This window comes from Patella vulgata, chromosome 1, assembly GCF_932274485.2.
Source record: "Patella vulgata chromosome 1, xgPatVulg1.2, whole genome shotgun sequence".
NCBI classification, from domain to species: Eukaryota; Metazoa; Mollusca; class Gastropoda; family Patellidae; genus Patella; species Patella vulgata.
The window spans coordinates 34,134,476-34,155,447 of record NC_065879.2 but is presented as its reverse complement, the minus strand read 5'-3'; the positions used below and the strand labels follow the sequence as shown (position 1 = coordinate 34,155,447).

The window sequence follows — 20,972 nt, the reverse complement described above, 5'->3', positions numbered from 1 at the left end:
AGATTGGGTGGAGCTTATCCATGTAAGACATGTTCAATGTTATTGCACACTTTTGCTGGTTTACACTTGTTTTAGGGTTTTAACGGGGAATAACAACAAGCATGTTGAGCAGGTGTCAATGTTACAAGTCATTTATAGTACGCTTCATTCGTTAACAGATTTAACCACTCGGCCCACGGCCTCTGGTTAAATCTGTTAACTCATTAAAGCCGTGCTATAAATATAACATACACATGATTAAAAGATAGCTTACACATTTGCAGTTAAAATTTACAATAAAAATCTGTCCATGGTATGATAGCAAATTGATCTCATATCCTTGCTGTTGTTGTACTCAGTGTGCGTATTATGTACATAATATCCAAAATTGAAACGGTTTCACAAAAAATTGACAAAATTATGGATAATTGAAATTTCGACAAGCAGTGTAATATGGTTAATGAAGAACGATAGCTTACACTGGATAATCAATGTTTATGACATCATTTAAATTTTGGATAAGATGTGTGCAGCATATCTATAAAATACATTTCCTTTTCGGTAGGACCGTTTTGGTCAGTAAATTCCCCTATAAATATTAATTTTACAATTACCTGGCGTGTTGATTAAAGAATTGGTAAACCATGTGTGATAATCGTCTGCTATCAACAGTCACATCAAATTTACAGGAATCACCTTCTTCAGGTATATTATATCTAACTTCTACCTGCATCATACCTACACCTGTACCAGCAGCTTCAAACATTAACTTACCACCTGTTGGTACCTAATAAGTTATTTAACATAAAGTTAGCTGGATTTTACAAACATACTGGAATGAACGGTACGGAAGAACATTTAGATCACGTCAAATCACAAATCATTACAATCTTCCCACGGAAGAGCATTACGACTAGGAAATGTGGAGTTATTAAAAAACTAAACCAGTCACCTAGCTATGATGCGATTGTGGTGTTAATATTTTTCTCTAGTTGTCTACCAATATGGGACCCCCGATGACCCAGTGTCACTGAACAGGGGATTCGGAGTTCGATCCCGGTGTACCCGGAGACTTTCTAACCTTGTTTCATTTTTTCAGTGGTACGAAAACCGAGGACACTTATAAGCGTTGCCATGCGCTTAAACGAACAACCTGTGAGTTAGAATTCTAGCACAATTCCCCATAAAGCAACCTGCATGGCGTATGACCGTATTCACTGACAGGCTGATGCCGAAAACAGGACCATACTTTTTCGAAAATGTATCATTCACGATCAATAAACGTTATAATTCACTATAAATATACAAACACGTACCTTAGGTACCGATTTAAGAACCAAAGCATCTTCATGTCGAAGTGATATAAGTCTCTGAAAGTTCTGATCAGCTTCTGATGTTATATGACATGTCATATCTAATATGGCTGAATAAGTTCTAATACTGTACTCTGATAAAGCTTGTAAACCTATCACAGTATCCTGTAAAATGAGCCATGAACAAAACATTTTCAAAAGAGAACCTGGGTGCCATTTGGTACTATAATTTAACATGGATACCGGACTGCAAAAGATTAGGATTCTGTGATCATGACCATTGGAAATTAAATATTATTATGTAATTTGATGTGGTCCCTAAACGTTGAGACGGAGATATGAATTGGCGCCACACAGCATGGGATTCAGAAAGTGTTACAAAAATTTCATCTTGCTCTTACATTTTGGTCAATTTCAGTTTATTGGAGATTTATATGGATTGAATAATGACAGTCTACATACAAAATACGAATATATTCAGGCGAGTGAGGGCAAAGTTCGGGTGTTGTCTTGTGTCTTACCTGTGTAGAAACGAATGAACCATGTGATTCACGTTGTTGTAGTAACCAACCAACTATCTGATTACTATACTGTATTTCTCCCATCTCTAACTGAGCTAACAGAGCATAAGCTGTAGCTTCAACAGCCAAGGCATTAGGTTCTTTATTAAACCAATGCGGTGTTAAACCTAGTTTAAAATCGTTCTCTTCTCCAGGACCCCAGAAGACAAAACCTATATAAATAAGCAAGTGAAGGCAGAGATCAGGATTTGGAGTGCCCCCTCAAAAGTTCAACCGCAGCAAAGTCATCCACGTTAACAAAAATTTAATTTTTAAAAATTCCATAGAACTAGGTTAAAAGTCATCATATACGATCGACTATCAACAAATTTCAAAAGGATTCTTAGTAAATTACAACCTTTAAAAAAATCCAAACAAAACACACGTCCAGAACTCGAGGTCGGTAGACTAATTACAAGAAGATGATGACTTGCCGACACATGAACGAAGGGATAGAAAAATGACGCATGTGATGACAATGTACATAGCATAATGAAGAAATACCAACATCCGGTATAAGTATACATGTGTCGATAGTGCAACACACGATTACTACGTGTTTATGAAATAAATTTACTTACTTACTTATTTACTTACACAAAGTTGTCATCACAACAGTCTTAAGTTAAACTGTGTAGTGTCACCAAGAGACATTATTCATTAATTTCTAATCAAACATGTTAGTCAAAAACGGGGAAACATACCTTCAGGAGTCGTTTGAGCTAATTTTCGTAATATTTCATTTGCTCGATGTCTGGCCGGGCTATAAGATAAAGCCAAGGCATACGTTGTCATGGCAACTGCTAATGGCCGATCCAATTCTTCTAATTTACTTTCTAAATATTCTATGGTTTTCAGTTGATAATCATCATCCTGGATATGAAATACAGTAATTCATTGAAAACTTTGAAACTAAGAGTCATTTTATGTGCCTAGCACAACAGAATTTACGAAATATAATAGCAACTACCTGACAATTAAAATATACATATCAGAGAGAAAGAGAGAGAAAAAAAGAGAGAGAGAGAGTAATGGGGTTTAACGTCCACTCGAAACAACTGCACAATCAAAGTAATTTCGGAACTACCATATTTTTCAATTTTATATCAATAATTAGCTTGCGCGTAGCCACGTAGGCGTCTTTAGCAGCTGGTAGAAACCGGAAGACCTGGAGAAAACTCACGAGGTTGGACAGGCGACCCTACAACGGGGGGGGGGGGGGGTGGTTGACATCCTCTCGTCACTTGTCTTAATGACAGACCTTATGATTTCACGTACACGCGTTAAACTACTAGACCCCCCACCCCAAAGCAACCGCCCGACAATCGAAATACATCAAAACATATAAATAAAAAAGCAATGAGAAGCGGCATCAAGTGTTCCAGAATGCCATGCAGATAGAGATATAAACAGTGTGTTTTACAATACCTCTGGTTTACAATCACTCTCTAATAATGATATCAACACGAACGCTGCTAGCGTAGTTTCACCTGTAGTTCCTCCCTTTAAAATAAAAATAGGTGCATACAATAAAATCGAACTTATGAAGGCATATATTCGTTTTGCAGTTGGCGGTCCTACGCTCTACCACTGAGCTGTCGCACAACCCTGAAAGTCCAGTTTCTCGAAATTTCGTTGTCCGAAACTATAGGCCTATACTTTTTCACTGAAAGACCGATCCTAACAGCTAGCGGTTGTAAAGTCTAGCTCACTCCTGTGTACAGATGTACCCACCCTACTAATACTTCAGCTACATATTGAGTTTAGAGTTAAAATCACATAAAAGGACTTACCAACATTTCTTTATGCATTACCCATGAATCTTCTCTAAATGAGCCATCTGATATTTGTTTATCTAATATCCAACGTAAAGCTTGACAAGTAACATTAGTATCAATGGGTATAAAACTTCTAGCTTGATTTAACACCTTTAATGCAAATGCTGTCAACCTGAATCACAAAGATAAAACAGTTGGTATTAGACCACCTCAGAAACGTCGCAACACAGATCGAGTAAAATAGTGCGAAGCCGGAGAACCCGGAGGACCCGGAGAAAATCCACGAGTTTGGGCAGGCGATCCTACCTACTCTTTGTAAGATGCAATTCTGGGATTCCCTCCCCCCCACCACAAAAAAACCCCAAAACAAATTGGTAGACATATCTAGAATGCATTCTGCGTTAACACCCAAAATTTATGGCAGAGCTCAGAATACTTGTGTAAACCGATTTTATATTTCAAAACAATTTGTATTCATATACCTACCATGTACTTGATTCAGCATGAGGCCATGTGGCAAATGAACCATCGTCTTTTTTAAAAGTAAGTTGCCTCATCATACCTAAAGCATCAAACAACAGCCATTTCAGCAATTTCAAGAATTTATGGCGTTATATTTATTGTGTATCTGCTTTAAGAAAAAAGTTAAGGGCACTATGCTTGCTGCTTCTAATGTTCTACATTGTGGTTTCCAATCTTTATTCAATGTATAAATATATCAAAGTGACCAGACGTAAACTGGCTTTAAATGTTACACGTTCAGTGGTCTAATAAGAATGTTGCCATTTCGGGAGGATGACCAATTACTTGAGCAGATGTCTAATCACTACTCCCCGATTCCATATATACCCGTCCTACCTTGTCTCATAAATGCCCGTGCCTTTTTCTCAACGCCTGATTGAAGTCGTCCAGTAGCTTTCAGATATCTCATAACATATACATTAGGTGCTAGATGTATCAGGTTCTGTTCACCACAACCAGTTGGTAGTTTTAATAATGTATCTACACCATTTATTATACCAGACACTGTTGGACCTAATACATCCCCTAAAAATTAAAATAGTCCATTTTTTTAGGAATACATATAACGTTTATTATACCAGATACTGTTGGGTCTAATAAATCTGGTGTTGTGGGGATACATGAAACGTCTATTATACCAGATACTGTTGGGCCTAATACATCTGGGATTGTGGGGTTACATGAAACGTCTATTATACCAGATACTGTTGGGCCTAATACATCTGGGATTGTGGGGTTACATGAAACGTCTATTATACCAGATACTGTTGGGCCTAATACATCTGGGATTGTGGGGTTACATGAAACGTCTATTATACCAGATACTGTTGGGCCTAATACATCTGGGATTGTGGGGTTACATGAAACGTCTATTATACCAGATACTGTTGCGCCTAATACATCTGGGATTGTGGAGATACATGAAACGTATTTTAAAGGATCCCGGATGCCGCCTCAGTACAGTTTATATTCAGAGCTTCCATTCACTTTTGTAAACCAGTCAAATATAGATAAGTTAATGAATTGTACTAATAATTAGGAAAACTAATAATTGGGAAAACTATCAACGAAATAGGAGGCAATTTATGCTTTAAATTCATCACACCAAATATGAGACAATGGTTGTATCTGTAATTATAATATGACGATACCTTAGACTAGTAATGGAGATTGTCGTGTCGGCACTACATTATTTAGAGTTTTTTAATGATATACCGTTATTGTCACCTGCACAAGGCGAATATTGCCCGAACAGCTGCGTTACTGTCTACCCTTTATCGAATTCCAAAGCTCGAATATTCTTTTACACCCACTCCTGAGTCTAGTTGGCTTACGGCTGCCATATGAGACAAGAATAGTTCCTAGCCAGACGACATCTCTATATAAGGCAAAACAGATATAGTTAGACGTGAGTGCATGTCTTCTAGAGAGAATAACATAGAATAAGCAGACGATGCATAACAAATATGTTTTAAAAATGTAAGCTTGGTAACCCGTTATTAGTTTTGACTGAAATGTGATAAGATTTGTTCCAAAAGCATTTTTAGGAATCACAACATATATTATGGCACATTATTTCCGATAGGTGACCAATTAGGTTACGTTTACTCACCATGGATACTGGAATTAATCATTAAAGTTATCCCGTCTTCATTAGCCCAGTAGGAACAGAATAGTAGGACTTTAAACCCCATTTCATTAAAGTTATTTAAATGTTCTGATATTACTTCCTCGTGGGTTTTCGTCGGGTCCTCCGGACGTTAAACCCCATTTCATTAAAGTTATTTAAATGTTCTGATATTACTTCCGTGTGGGTTTTCTCCAGGTCTTCCGGTTTCCTCCTACTGCTAAAGCCCCCTACGCGCATGCGAATTATTGAAATAAAATTAAACCATACGTTGGTCCCGAAATGATCTAGTTTGTGTCGAGTGGACGTTAAGCCCCATCTCTCTCTTTCTCTCTCTCTCTCTCACTCTCTCTCTCTGATATTACTTACCTATCGCACTCACTGTACATTTTTCAGTCTCGGGAACTACATTCTGCGGTAAGTCAAGGTCTAATTGTACAGTTTGCCGACTGCCAACCTCATCGACTTCATCTGCAAGTAATAGGCTACATATGATTTTACATTTAAATAATATCCACCCGTTAAAAATGTATTCAGCACATTTTGATGTGCTCCATTATATGAACTAAACATGCGAACGGTTAAAAAGTCATCACTTTTCATTTATAAATAAATATTAACATTGTGATATATTGAAGTGTTTTAAGATTAATTCATAACTGACTTACTTTTAATATCAATGGAAACATTCTTGGGTTTATCACGTATTAGGCGTTTTCCTGAAGGATCAAGCATCACTGATACCGTATGGATTTTTTCTAGACCTTCCCCCTAAAATCGAAAATCACACTTTTCTTATTGATGTCAATGCTTCTAAACTCAATATCAATTATATCCGTAAAATATATGTTAAGATTACGAATATGGCAAACTTGAAATTCATTTTATTTTTATTTTATTCATAACTATCTATGTATAAATTAGTAATATATACATGTTTTATATTTTTTGTAACATAGGCAAGAGGTAATAAAATATTGTTTATAAATAATATAAGATTTATGAAACGCCTCATGCACCTACTAGGGTTCCCATTTCAATCATATTTACCAATATTGGCTGACTGGTTATGACATTGACTGGCGGGAGAACTTATCTGTCGGACACATTACATGCAAGGAAATTAGAATTAAAAACTTTCAAACACAATATAATTGCTGTTAAATGTATAGTTTTATGTAAAACAACATATAAAAAAATTAAACAAAATTGGGATAAGTCTAAAAATATATTTATAATCTCAGATAAACAAAATACTTCAAAAACTGATCGGCATGCTCTGGTCACCCAATGTTGCATCTTATCCCACAAATCATCACTGATCGACCAATCCCTTCGGAGCTGTTAAAGAAACATCTTTATGCAAACATATGTAGACATACCAGCCCGATGGACAATGGACGAACAATTAAATCACATGCAAGCGGCTTTTGGCACGCTGGTCTTTATATACACATGTTGATTTAAAAAAGAAATAATGAAAATCACCTCAACATACAAGAGCTTTTCCACCGCATCTCGACCCCAAGAAGAGTACGCAAATACACGTATGGGGAAGAGACCTAATTCCAGGGGAATTAGAGGAAATGACACCGAAGCAGCATCATTTGGTGGTATATCCATGTGTGCCATCTCAGAATTTTCTCCTGGTTCACCAGAATAGCAGACACCTTCAACGCTCTGTATAAACAATTTTACCTGGAAAACAAAATAACACATAGCTTGACTTCAATGTAACTTTGGTCTCTGCAATTATAACCAGAGCGCTTGATATTAATGGTCATACGCTCGTACTTATTGGATAATTTTACTAAAATCCGCTTTAACTGAATAAGAGATAAACCACAAATAGCTAGATATTAGTCATGGCTATTTAAATCCAAACTTACCGATAAATCCATATTCAAATAATTATAAATAGTAACCCTGACTTCCAGCTGTTCCAGTCGTACAGCACTATACGGTAGATCCAGATGAACGAAAAAGTTTTTAAATACAGTGACATTATGTGGTTTAGAGACACAGAAGCCATGTTGTTTAGATATAGATACGGTATGTAACATCCATGTTGTTATTGTGTCTGGTAACCCAACACTTAATTCAGTTTTACCATCTTCTCTGTAATAATAAATATATCAGATTTATTTCACATACAATCGATATACACATAGTTGTCGTAAGGATTGATTGCCGAATACGTGCTTGTATCGGCGTGGCGTGAGAAGAAGTTTTGCCTTGACAAGTCCCGATGCGCCATTTGCATTTTGACTAAAATATCGAATTCTTCACGACTTAATACGCGCTAAATATATATGTACCTACCCTAAATAATATTCCGGCTTAGATTCGGTTGGATTTAAATAGGTCCATCAGATGTCTCCGCTTTGATAAAAGCATCGTGTTACGAGCATAGATCGATGAAATTTCAATTCCACATATATTTATAAATACTGACCGGAATTGAACCATTTTTGGACTGATTTTCCTATTAGAGATTCATCTATCACAATAATGTAGCAAGTGATTCATATTGCTTAAATGGCGCATGGGGACTTTGAAATGCAACAAAGGAGTTCAACAAAGTCTTTATTAGGTATATGAGCTCTGCAAGAAAGAACGGGTAGTAATTGTTCTAGATGGTGTAGCACCATGGGTCTTTTGTCTGACGTGGAGAGCGGACACAGTACTAAAACCGGTCGCCACATCCTACATACGACCCATGCATCTTTTCTTACTACATATTACTGTAGCCTTGTGATCGTCTAGAATTTGTCTCTAGCTGTCTTTACTTCTGCTTCACGTTGTGTATTTACTTCTTACAGTTTCTTAAGACGTTTGTCTTACCAGGAATAACAATGCGACAGTTTGCTTCTACATATTATATATATATATATATATATATATATATATAGCTGAATACAGGTATACAAGCATAATAGATAACAATACTAGCTAAAACCATTTCTCTGTCCTAGCCAGCCTCGCGGCTGTCTAGGAACTCAGATGTAAGCTCTCTGAAACCTAACAGAAGCCTGACTTAAAACTTTACTATGATTTATTTTATAAGACTCCTGGATATCACGCACATAAAGCCTGTTCATGGCCCTGAACCTGTGCAATTAACGATATGATTGGTTACTTTAAGTAAAATGATGCAATTAGAATAATTCCACTCACGTGTAATTCTGGTGGTAAAATATTGACACCTGTTTTGGTTTAAGAGGCTCTTTTTATGTAACAATATGTCAATTACAGACTAAGTTGATTTGGTATTTTCAGTACATATCACATATTATGCGAATATGTTATTTCTCGAGCAAAAATTCTACTAAAAGTATTACAATGGACTATTAATTAAAACAAGAAAAACAGGTAGCAATTGTTCTAGAAAAAAAAGTATACATACTCTGTGTAGTATTAATTTAAACAGCGCATATTATTCTCACTGTTTTAATATTTATATTAACTTAGTTAAAACATCGCACAGCTTAAGAAGAGAGATTACATCGACACCAGCCCTATTAGTTTGGAATTGTCCTGTGCAAGTTCTTACCCTAAAGTATGTTCTTCAAACAGCCAAGATTCCGGAAAATTAGTTCGAAGAGGTAAATCAATCATAACATCTTCATCATCAAACAGTACATCCTGTACATCTTTATCCCCGTGTCTGTTTAATCCTAATAATCATATTATTTAATAGACTGGTGTAATGTATGGTTTCTTAAAAGTAAAGTGCTTGAAAAGCCACCATGTGATGAGCTACAATTCCAATTTTGATAAATTCTGACAACTATATCAATAAAATTATTTTATTAAAATTTACAGCACAGTACGTTCTAACAACACCAATAAAATCTTTGTATTCAGTTGATATGACAAATGAGTTTCATCAACCAAAGTAGTTGACGTTAGACGCTAGATTTAAACGATAGACGTAAAAAAGGACAGGAAATTAATACGGAAGTAGTTCTGAAGGTCAACAAAATTTAAAAAGGAAATAAATACAGACCTAGGTTGAACAAACATACTAGAATTTAATGTATTACTCTTAAATGGTTTTATACTTCTCAGTTGACGTGTTTTTATAAAAAAAAATTGCCATACCAAAATGAAACGAAGCAAACATACACTTGTAGTGAATTAAAATGTTAAGCTTACTTACTTGCCTCGACAATCTCCACACCATTAACCATATATTTACAACATCTATAGAACTCCTCAGCACACAAAGATGAATTAGTTGATTGGCGGACATATTTAGCAGCATTAAAACAACGTTGTAAAACAGCATCACTTTCTTCATATCCCTTTTTACAACACAATTCTTCTATTAAATCTTCTGTAAATAAAAACTGACTTTAACATTATCTAAAACAGTTGTCTGGGTTGTCTTCTTCGGTGTGGTTGTTCCGTAAAAGCAGAAAAAACGTTCCAAATTAATACAAAACCCTACGCTCGTTAAATTCAGTATCCCCCCCCTAAAATTCCTTAATATATATAGCAACGGTCCGAAGACATAAAATGCTTTAGCAATACCATAGACTACAGTCGTTTCTGGAGAAACTCTGGGATTTTATCATCTTCACTAATTTCATAGTAGATCCGACACTGCTGGAGTCGTTAATACAAGTGTAGTCTTTACATTAAAAATAGTACATATTACTGTTACTTTACAAAATAAAACTATTTTTGCAGAACTATGTAAAGTATTTTTTTAAAAATGCCAGTGAATGTTTCCCAAAATGATTTGTTTTAGTCAATTTATGTTTCGTGTCAATGAACATTTTACCTGAAGACCGTTTTCTTCTAACTGCTTTATTTGGACAACCTTCCGATGATCTTGTCTCAGTTTTCATATCAGCGTTTGTTAAAATAGCCAAACCAGCACCCTAAATTAGTTATAACAACATAATGCATAAATACCATTGAACAATTAATATAAGTGCTTAATACTATTTGATATTATAGGTGTCGTATGATTAAGACTCATAATTCCTGTGTGAGCTTCATCTAATAATTGAATGGCTTACCTGAAATACATAAGCACTGTCTCTACCTCCACCAGAACCACACCCTCTATCGTTGGCTCTCATATCAGCAAAAAACTGAAATCATATAGCAGTCGCATTGATTGTACACGTCCTCGTCTACACTGCATGGTATCGTTGTAATCAAACTTGTCTTTTAAAGAACACAATATTAATTTATCGGATCATTTTATTGACTGATTCATCAACATAACGAAACATAACTAATTTCAGATTACAAACTAACCAATCAGTTTAGGGAATATTTACCTTTGTTCTAGAGAATGTTTTGTTCTTGATAAGGTAAACACTTTGATCTACCGCCAATAATCCTATTGTTGTATTTGGTTTACCTGTCAATGTTATTGTCATTTCATCCCTCGGTCTGTATGTCTTCTCTCCATTATCAGTTTCTAGCATAACCTAGAATGTAGAAACATAATAAAATACATTGAGATAGTCGGAGAACAAGAGATTTTATTAAAAATAAATTACTTGGCTTTAAATGATTCCAGTTTATTACCTCTCATCACACTCTGACACTTTCAATGCTAAACCTGCTAAAGATATAAACACAGGGCATAATCATGGTATGGATCGATACGAAGTATCCAGATAAAGCTCAGTTTCCTCTGTCAGTGGTAGTCCTTTTGGTGTGGGGTGACGCCAACGAAGCATGAGATCCCCCGCATTTGTCTTCAAATACTTACTTCGTTATCGCACTGTTCTTCTATATCCAGCCAGGTAGCATCAGCAACAACCTCTGACCCAGCTGTTGTTCCCCTTAGAGAAAAAGTTACTATCCGAGCACTAGGTGACATATCAGCAGTTACAGGTATATAAAAATTTGTCCGGTCACCAGCTAATGCCCTTGTTCTTGTATGGTGAATAATCTTACCCTTGGCGATAACCTAAAAGACAATAAGAATTACATGTCGTACCAAAAGCTGGTTTTATATATATATAAACCTTTTATCTGATTCCGTCATCAATAACTACAATTACTTATAGATAAATATTAGAAACAAATAGTTAAATTATCTCACCAACATGTTGATATAATCCAGTAAATCTGGTTCAGTGTTCATTGTTTCAACAGTCATAAAGTCTCCAATAGATGGAATGGCACTTGGTTTACCCTATATAATAAAAATAACCACAAAAATAATAAAACACAACGGTGGATAGGTGAATGAGTAAAATAATAATATATATGGACCGGGAAAAGTGAGGGTGGGGCTGATGTGGGTGGATGAATGAGTAAAACATACATTAAGCCACCAAGTGAGGGAGCCCGGATATGGGTGGATACTACGAGTAAAATATATACGGATCGGATTAATAGGGAGAGCTCTCGCATGAATCGATAGATGGAAACATAATGCACACCTTGTTAAATAATAAAAAAATGTTTAATAAGTGTAAATTATATACGACCAGATTAGCTCGGAGAGTCCTTATATGGATGTATTGCCCGATAGATGGAGAGATGGCGAATAGACGGATAGATATCAAGAGTAAAATATATATACGGACCGGACTAGCAATGAGAGCCATTGGATGTATGAAAAGGTACCATGTATGAAATATCAACTTTAAATCAAATACGGACAGAATGGACTAGTAAGGATAGTCCTGACATGGATGTATTGTTCGATAGATGGATAGATGTATACAGACCGGACTAGTTGGTAGAGCTCTGACAGACATATAGGTATCTGATGGACTGTAATAAGGAACAGCTACAAATAGTGATTCAGTTTGATTCTTCAGTGGTAAACCTTTAATGTTAGTTCTGATCTGAAAGAATAACCAATCCATACATTTATCATTTCACATATTATTTAAACAATAATACATGTATATAGATAATAGTCAGTCTTGACTTTTCAGAAAGACCTCTTACTGGCAGTAAATATAGAACATATTTGTACATGATGAAGCGATACTAATATAATATGGCATTGTAATCCTTGTCAATGTAATGTTAAAACCACTTATCGTCAGTTGATAGATTTTGAATCTCTTGCAAGCTACAGTATTGCGAAAGATGACGATTCTTTAAAATGAACACCCGTCCAAAAATGGTTCAATCCCATTGGTTATTTGCAAACATGTGATGCACTGATTATTTCGCAACACATGTAAGTGTTGGATAAAATATTTTGGCTGACTTCATTTTAATCAAATTGAACCCAAGCCTAGAATTTATCAACCGTTCATATTTTGAATTTGTTCCTAAATTAAATGATAAATAATTAATCTGGGTACATATTGGTGTATATTATGCCGTGAAACATTGTTATTTTGCGAAAAATGTAAATGATTAATAATGTAATCTTACTTTTATCTTTAATGTTTTTATTTCAGCTGGTAAAAGTATTTCAGTAGCCAATCTACCATCAGCATCAGTTGATAATTGTTCACCAACAGATATTAAAGGTGTAATTATAACTTTCTCTTCTTTTACATCACCTTCACCTTCAATAATCACCGGTAGATGGCGTGCTGGTTGACCATTAGCTCGTATAGCATCAACCTATTGCAATGAATTTTCAATTACAATGTTTGTCGATGGTGATTAAGGAATATCTAATAACTAATCTAGGCCTACCTATATTATAAATAGATATTTCGGTTAATTGTACAGTATTTGCTAATTCCGTAAATTAACTCATTTTTAGTGATATAATTCATGTCTTCTTTCTGTTTTCAATGATAATCATTATGCTTGTATTTGGTAGTACATGTATTTGGTAAATTTTGGATGGCATGCGGGTAGTATTAGGTCGGTATTGGGTAGTAATGGGTAGTATTTGGTAAGCGATATCAACATTGCACTAATAATGAATGTTCAGGAACAAGTTCAACTCCATATTAAAAACCGTTTGTAACTCTTAGTCTTTTTTCAACCAATACTTACATGTAAAACATACGGCAGACCTGGTTTAAAATATCGCGAACATCTAGTAAATTTGAGAATATGTGCCGATTTAGCAAAGACCACACTCTGTACCATATAATGTTCGACATTTCCTGAAGCCTCTTCTGTAACGGCTGCGTTCAGAAATAGACGTCCGCCATTAGGGAACCACATAGTCTGGGAGGCCACCTTTAAATCATCTATTTGAATAGTAATAGTTGTATCTCCAGTTATTGATAGCTGTAATATAGCAAGATTTAAAATAAAAACAGAAATGACGTGTCATCGTATTTTATATGTTTGTTAATATAGATCACCAGTTAACTTCTCCTTTACCGAAACAACAGTAGTTCATTGAGCTATTTGTATTCTGGCATGCAGTTCTCAGAAGTAAAGATATAAAAAAAGGAACAACAGATGCTGATTACAAATATTATATTACGTAAATGGAATTAATGGCAGTCTGTTAATTTACCTGAATATTAAGTTGTTTTCCCAAAGTAAAAATGTGACCATGCCAAACTAAACCATAAGACACCGTCACATGACCTCGCACTGGCTTTCCAAACACATATCTAGAATGTGACAACATATAATTAATCATATAGGATGATAAATTCAATAGAATATAAAAAATGGTTACAGGAACGGGGTAGTAGTTTAATGATAAGTGGCGCGGTTTTGATTCTCCACTTGTACATGACAATGAATACGGTGGTCTGTTCAACCTCGTGGGTTTTCTCCGGGACCTCCAGTTTCCCCACACAGCTAAAGATCCCTACGTGCAAGCCAATTATTGAAACAACGTAGAACCATATTTTTGCTCCGAAATGACTTAATTTGTGTCATGTGGACGTTAAACCCATCTTTCTGTATACCACTATCCATTTGATTTGATATATAATATGCGTTTATTGTTTGAAATGTCTGTGTATATTGTGCCTTGTCTCTGGGTTTCTCTTACGTAATTGTTTATGTGTTGTGCCATCTTTCTGGTTGCATGGTTCAGATGCTATTATTATGTTCTCTACCGAAAGTCTACTATTTAAGACGTTTAGAGTCAGCGAATATATTACAGAAAGGAAAGATATTGAATTATTTTCGACTTACCGTGCTTGTAAATTAGCTTTAAATTCTGTATGATATGGTAATATAACTTGGTATTTCTCTTCTATATCAAACGCAACAGTAAATATTGGCAATACTGAAAATAAGCAAAATAATCACATAAATTCAAAGTTCTTTGACAAGGCATCTCCGACTAGACAGGTCACACGCCAATATAACATCTGAGAAGTATACACCCTTTAAGCCTTTAGAGTACAATGCGTAATGAGACAGATCACAGAAGTATAATTACATCGAAAATCAATAACCAAAATATCTATGAAATATATGAATACATATAATTATAACTGAAACGTTTATAAAAGTATTGATATCATTATAAACTATTATAAATGAAATGGGGTTTAACGCCCCATTCTTCTTCGGCGATTGGACCAATGAAGGCCGAATAAACAACTATAAAAGTATTGATATAATTATAAAGACCAAATAATTTCCTTAAATCTTATTCTTCCATCATTCACTTTGTTTTCACTTACCATATTCTCTTACTTCAAATCTGACACTGGCTGATGTTTTTACCTACAATCATATAAATATGTTTAGTTTTCTTTTCTATTTTACATCCTATAGATATTTTCCTTGGTATAAATGGTAGAAAAATCACAATGGCCAAAATCAAGTAATAACGATATAAACAACTGCGTATTAGTGCATCAAATGTCATTTTATCTCAGAATCATTTTTTCAATGGAAAACTGTTTTAAAAGCATTTGTATTTTCAGATTGAACGCATATCATGACGAAATGAAATGAAAAGAAATGGGGTTTAACCTCTTACTGTTCTGCTCCTAAACTGGGCTAATGAAGACGGGCATACGCCATACAGTTTGCCATGAGGGAAATTTTGCCCGGGCAGCGACACTATCGCCTACTCTTATATCGAATTCCAACTGCCAAGGGATATTTTACTTGCATTCCAATGTATACACGGGACCTCGGTTTTTCGTCTCATCCAAAGGACTAGACAGCTGTCCTTGTCAAGGCTCTCCGTTCTGCACCTCTGACAAGGGGAAACCACGTCGGAAAATCCAGATGGACTTTCTCGGCCAATGCAGGGAACGAACAGCCGACCTCCAGGCTAGCGAGCCAGCGCTTTAACCACCTAGCCACCGTGGCTCCCATAACATGACGAGGATACATGCAGTACAAACATATACCATACGCAGCGAAAAGCGATCCTATAATATTTCCAAAATTACTTACACCATTAGCAAATGTGGCTGTAACAGAATAATTTCCATACACAGGATAATCAGGTATTTCTAGAGTTTCTATTAGAAACGGCTCGCCTCCATCTTTCTTGGATCTACTCACAACAACTTTGTCTGGATTCTACAAAATATAGCTTGGTGTATTTGTTTACCCCTTTGTGACAATCACTGGTGGACTTTTATAGAACTCTACCACAGGGTCGGATTAAGATGTGCTGACTGAGCTGCAGTCAGGGACCCCAGTATTAAAGGAGCTAAATCTCTATTCTTTGGCACCTTGAAATGGACACAAATGGGTCGCAATGCATAATAATGTATTATGAATGTATATAAACTGATTTATATTCAATCGTTTCTGTTTTTATTGTAATTCCTAATCAGTTATGTTCAGCGAAATAAGCGAAGAGTCCAAATCGAATGACAGTCTTTGGTATCTGGTTATTCCAGTCTACACCGGTAGTATTCTCCTGTGGGGTACGTTCATTGAGTCCTTTATTTCAAATTTTTTATTTTGTCTTAAATACTGGATATCAGAAACCCATCTTTTCACGTACGGTAAGATAAAAACATCGATGTTGATTTAAATTAACCAATATGTCGTGTTTGCAATGTCGAAGACTGTGGATGATATTAAGTTAAATATTCTTCAACATTAGAGAGTAATGGGGTTTAATGTCCACTCGACACAAACTAGGTCATTTCGAGACTAACATATGACTGTGGATGATATTATGTTAAATATTCTCCAACATTAGAGAGTAATGGGGTTTAACGTCCACTCGACACAAACTAGGTCATTTCGAGACTAACATATGGTTCAATTTTATTTCAATAGTTCGTAGGGGTCTTTAGCAGTGACCGATCTTATGATGCAGTTTGCACGCGCTAACCATTCGGCCATCCAATGGGATTTAACGTCCACTCGACACAAACTAGGTCATTTCGAGACTAACATATGGTTCAATTTTATTTCAATAATTCGTAAAAGTCTTTAGCAGTGACAGTTCTTATGATGCAGCGTGCACGCGCTAACCATTCGGCCATTCAACCCTCCAGTTAGATAATAAAAGAGTCAGTTTGTATTTATAATGATGTAGGAGGCAAGCTAGGGTAAAGAATTCAATCATTACAGTTAGATTTTAATCATATAAAATCGTTTAAAATTTTCGATTAAACTTACAACAATGTCAACTTGAACTGGCCAGTCTACAGGACGTGTATCATCATCAAGGGGAATAATTCTGATATTAACTGAAATGTGAAAGAAAAATAACTGAGAAAGCAGGATCACACCACTTCTAATTATAAATCACAACACTAGAATTATTTGTGGCAACTAATTAACCATATTTAAGATTTAAATCTTGATGCTCTGAACGATGTGTGAAACACCCTTCTACGTGACTGCAATCAAAGTTTGGACACGGTTTTTCAATAGGGCCACTACATAGAATATGGGACTCATGGTGACGATGTCTGTGCACATGCATGCACTATGATACAATCTGATGAAAACACAGATCCTATTTCGTTTCGCTTTTTATAGTTCAAAATTTCGTTTTACTTGTCTTCGAACGAAATATAGATCTGTATTTTAATCAGATTGCGCTAGATAAATCATCACCATTAACACAGTCCAGGTGTTGTAAATTGTTTAAATTGTTTGTACAGATAGTATTACTTATTAGAGAAGCAAACCTTTTTGTCCGGGTGTATAAACTGGCTTATCAGTTTGTATAAAGATGTAACCAGGATGATAATCTAACAGTAATTTGGTCATCTGTTTAAACGGTTTGTCTGGCGACGTTGATTCAGCCACAAGATATATGAAATGTGAGTTAGATGGTAACATTAACACATCGTCGACGGTCAGGCGGATGCTGACGTTAGCTACCTCATCTGAAAGATTAACACATTAAAGCAAATTGAATAGTACATTTCCTAAAAGAACCAATATATCAAATTTGAATGACTGTCTTAAACCGGGCAATGGAGCTATTACTGTTGGATTACTACATGCAGAACGTCGAGACTAAACTATATCTTTACATTTTGATAACAATCCACTGTAATGGAGTTTAGTATGACCCCGATGCTAAAGAAACAGCTATATCTTTAGTAAAGGTACCTGTAATCGAAAACAGTATACGTATTGTACTCTAATGATTGTACTGTAGTGCTTATGATTAATAATTACATATTAAGAAAGTGATAAAAACCAACCTTTCGGTACCACAACTTCTCGGAAAGAGAAATTCTGTAGTTGAGCTGGAAAATCTTGCAGGTATACTTGCATACGCACATCTTCAATATCTCCAAAATTAGTCAGAGTAATAACTTCATCTATGTTCACCTTTAGCACGTTAGGTGCAACCACAAAATATACAGGTCTAAATATATATGAAATTTAAAAGAAGTCAGAATTAAGGTAAGTTTAGACATTTGGCTGTGAATTCTTTCTGCCTCGGCTTCTGTATAGTACATATAAGTAAGCCTTTTGTTAAAGGCCCCCGGTAAGCCCGATCGTTCACGTATATCTTAAAAATAAAACAATATGTACTATCATCATATAAAGACTGGTGTTGCAATGTAATTAAAGTACATCCATGTATTAAAAAAGCTTCACGAATAATAGGCTGACTTGTAAGAAAAAAAAAATCAATCACCAATAACCATGGTTTTAACTTGATAACAGTTTGGTAAAACGGTGCTTTAATGAGTTAGTGAAAAGCGTTGTGTATGATTTAAGTTTAAAGTTTTAACGTCGGCAATATCATAAACTGGGTCATTTAGATACAAATAAGCTAAAAGTTTCATAATTTCATGAAAATACACTGCAAAATTTCATCTTATCACTGGTCAGTTAATACTCTCCTTGAATCGACGATTACGGGTCAATCAATCGATCTTTACATTTTCCAAAATCAAAGCTAATCCAGTAACAAATTGACCATACAAAAGGTTATCATAAGATATCAATGTTACACAAGATTAACACTTCCACTGCCACTCCACCCAAACCCCTCTAGTTTTCTGTTATTTTTTGAACTAGTTACGTGAACAAACTATTCAGAAAACAACAGTCTTTACAGTATATTAATACATTTAACTATACTGTATATGTATGATCTAGGGTTGTTGTGGTTTCAAAGACGAAAGGGCGTCTAATAAGATATAATGCAGATTCACAACCGACGAAATTATAAGAAAATAACATAATAATATACTGTACTATAAATTAAAGTACAACCGTGATTGAGTAATGTTGATCTTGTAGATCAATGTCTTCCTGAAAGAGGTCAGAACAGAGATACATATACACTGTACTAGAGTTTTTCTGCTACTTTGGTTTAAAAATCAACTTAATAAACTCCATTCCGCCAGAATGCAAAACTAATTTTAAAATCAGGACAACACCAAGGTCAAAATACAAATTTGTTATTAGTTGTTTATATATACAGACGTCGCGATACATGATTTATATTTATTTGGTCAGAAATTGCGAGCTAATATTTACATGAAATTAGTGAAACTTAATATTTTTCTTCTCAGTTAATATAATATTTATACTTAATTTTATCATCATTTGTATGAAATCGTGTCTCAGATATCATAAAGTGTATCGGGTCGTAACAAGTGGTGAAGGTCTGATACACACTAAATTTAGATGCTTGAAAGGAACCAGCTACTTATGTTTTGGCCAATTAACGGAAATTAAGGACAATAGTGTGACAAACGAGTTTATAAGAAATGAGATTTTACAATATTGTATAGTGGCTTTCAGATAATATTCTCACGGGTGAATAACAAAGATCACTGGGTCAATTTTCATCCTCAGACAAAATCGAGATATTGCTGTTTTCTCTCTTAATCATAGGTTTCTAAACACAAAATTCACACATGTTCATCGGTTAGGGGCCCAATTTAGTTTAATCGCCGAAAAATATTGATTTTGACAACACAGGTGGTAATTGCGTATTGCAAATTGCACCCGATAATCTCGAAATATTTACACGAATTAAATTTATAGCGTTCTCTAAACTGGATTTAAACAAATTTTGTATTTACGCACATAAATTAAAATAAAATCACACCTGGATTAAAAAAAACACAACGGAGCTTTTGTATTTTTTAAAATCAACAAAAGATTTTCTTTTTCTCACTGTATAAATTAAAGTTTATTACGACTATCTAGATTATAGATAGGGATAGGTCTTGTCAATGTCTGATATAAAGTATGATGTTTGAAGACTGTTTCTAATCAAACATCAAAAATAGAAAAACAGATCCTTGTTATAAATTAAAACTTACCGTGAAGTATCAATATGCTTAATGTACCCCAAAAACAAAATTAAACAGGTTTCTACTGCTAAAATCCTAAGAACCATTTTGATGTCGTTGACGGATGTTGTATATTCAACTGGTTCCTATTTCGTAATGAAACATAGGTCATAAGGCCGATACAATGAAATTAAAGAGATGAACAATCCTTTATATATCTCTGTTAATATTTGTACCAAGAGTGTGATACAGAAAAAAATCTAGTTATTCACACAGTTCTAGATTTGTACAATCGCACATTAATATCAAATTAAATGTAAAACAGTATACCAAAAGTTTGTAAAATTTCATTGTTTTGTCCTGATTTAATAGTAAACCAACCCAATCTTATATACGGTTTGTGTAACAGTATCTCCGACCAAGTGATTAGATTGGCTTATGTTCTTACTTATCAGTAAATAATTACATTGAGACGACTGACTTGGCGAATGGAAATTATACGAAAGTCCACGAGAGTGACATTAATTATAGTATACACAGAATCGGTACCGTGTAAACATTTTATAAACCAGCCAATCAAACCATCCTCTTGGGGATGCCACGAGGAGTAACGTTTTGTA

General features: G+C 35.0%; 1 protein-coding gene across 1 annotated transcript in view; it reads right to left on the bottom strand.

Moving 5' to 3' along the window:
* The window catches only part of LOC126819212 (venom factor), a 29,964-nt gene extending 9,439 nt beyond the window's left edge, over positions 1–20,525 (bottom strand). Inside the window, exons 1-30 of the mRNA XM_050547124.2 lie at positions 20,383–20,525; positions 18,295–18,461; positions 17,770–17,970; positions 17,252–17,322; positions 16,064–16,192; positions 15,337–15,379; positions 14,840–14,933; positions 14,205–14,304; positions 13,730–13,969; positions 13,151–13,345; positions 12,487–12,606; positions 11,853–11,945; positions 11,517–11,717; positions 11,077–11,229; positions 10,810–10,884; positions 10,569–10,668; positions 9,942–10,118; positions 9,333–9,456; positions 7,669–7,897; positions 7,268–7,477; positions 6,448–6,550; positions 6,149–6,250; positions 4,489–4,677; positions 4,117–4,192; positions 3,646–3,802; positions 3,281–3,355; positions 2,557–2,725; positions 1,814–2,025; positions 1,296–1,457; positions 594–766 (exon numbers count right to left, since the gene is read on the bottom strand). Coding sequence (XP_050403081.1) covers positions 594–766; positions 1,296–1,457; positions 1,814–2,025; positions 2,557–2,725; positions 3,281–3,355; positions 3,646–3,802; positions 4,117–4,192; positions 4,489–4,677; positions 6,149–6,250; positions 6,448–6,550; positions 7,268–7,477; positions 7,669–7,897; positions 9,333–9,456; positions 9,942–10,118; positions 10,569–10,668; positions 10,810–10,884; positions 11,077–11,229; positions 11,517–11,717; positions 11,853–11,945; positions 12,487–12,606; positions 13,151–13,345; positions 13,730–13,969; positions 14,205–14,304; positions 14,840–14,933; positions 15,337–15,379; positions 16,064–16,192; positions 17,252–17,322; positions 17,770–17,970; positions 18,295–18,461; positions 20,383–20,459 — 4,217 coding nt within the window. The 5' untranslated portion in view covers positions 20,460–20,525. The remainder of the gene's footprint in view (positions 1–593; positions 767–1,295; positions 1,458–1,813; positions 2,026–2,556; positions 2,726–3,280; positions 3,356–3,645; positions 3,803–4,116; positions 4,193–4,488; positions 4,678–6,148; positions 6,251–6,447; positions 6,551–7,267; positions 7,478–7,668; positions 7,898–9,332; positions 9,457–9,941; positions 10,119–10,568; positions 10,669–10,809; positions 10,885–11,076; positions 11,230–11,516; positions 11,718–11,852; positions 11,946–12,486; positions 12,607–13,150; positions 13,346–13,729; positions 13,970–14,204; positions 14,305–14,839; positions 14,934–15,336; positions 15,380–16,063; positions 16,193–17,251; positions 17,323–17,769; positions 17,971–18,294; positions 18,462–20,382) is intronic.
* Positions 20,526–20,972: the final 447 nt, after the last annotated feature.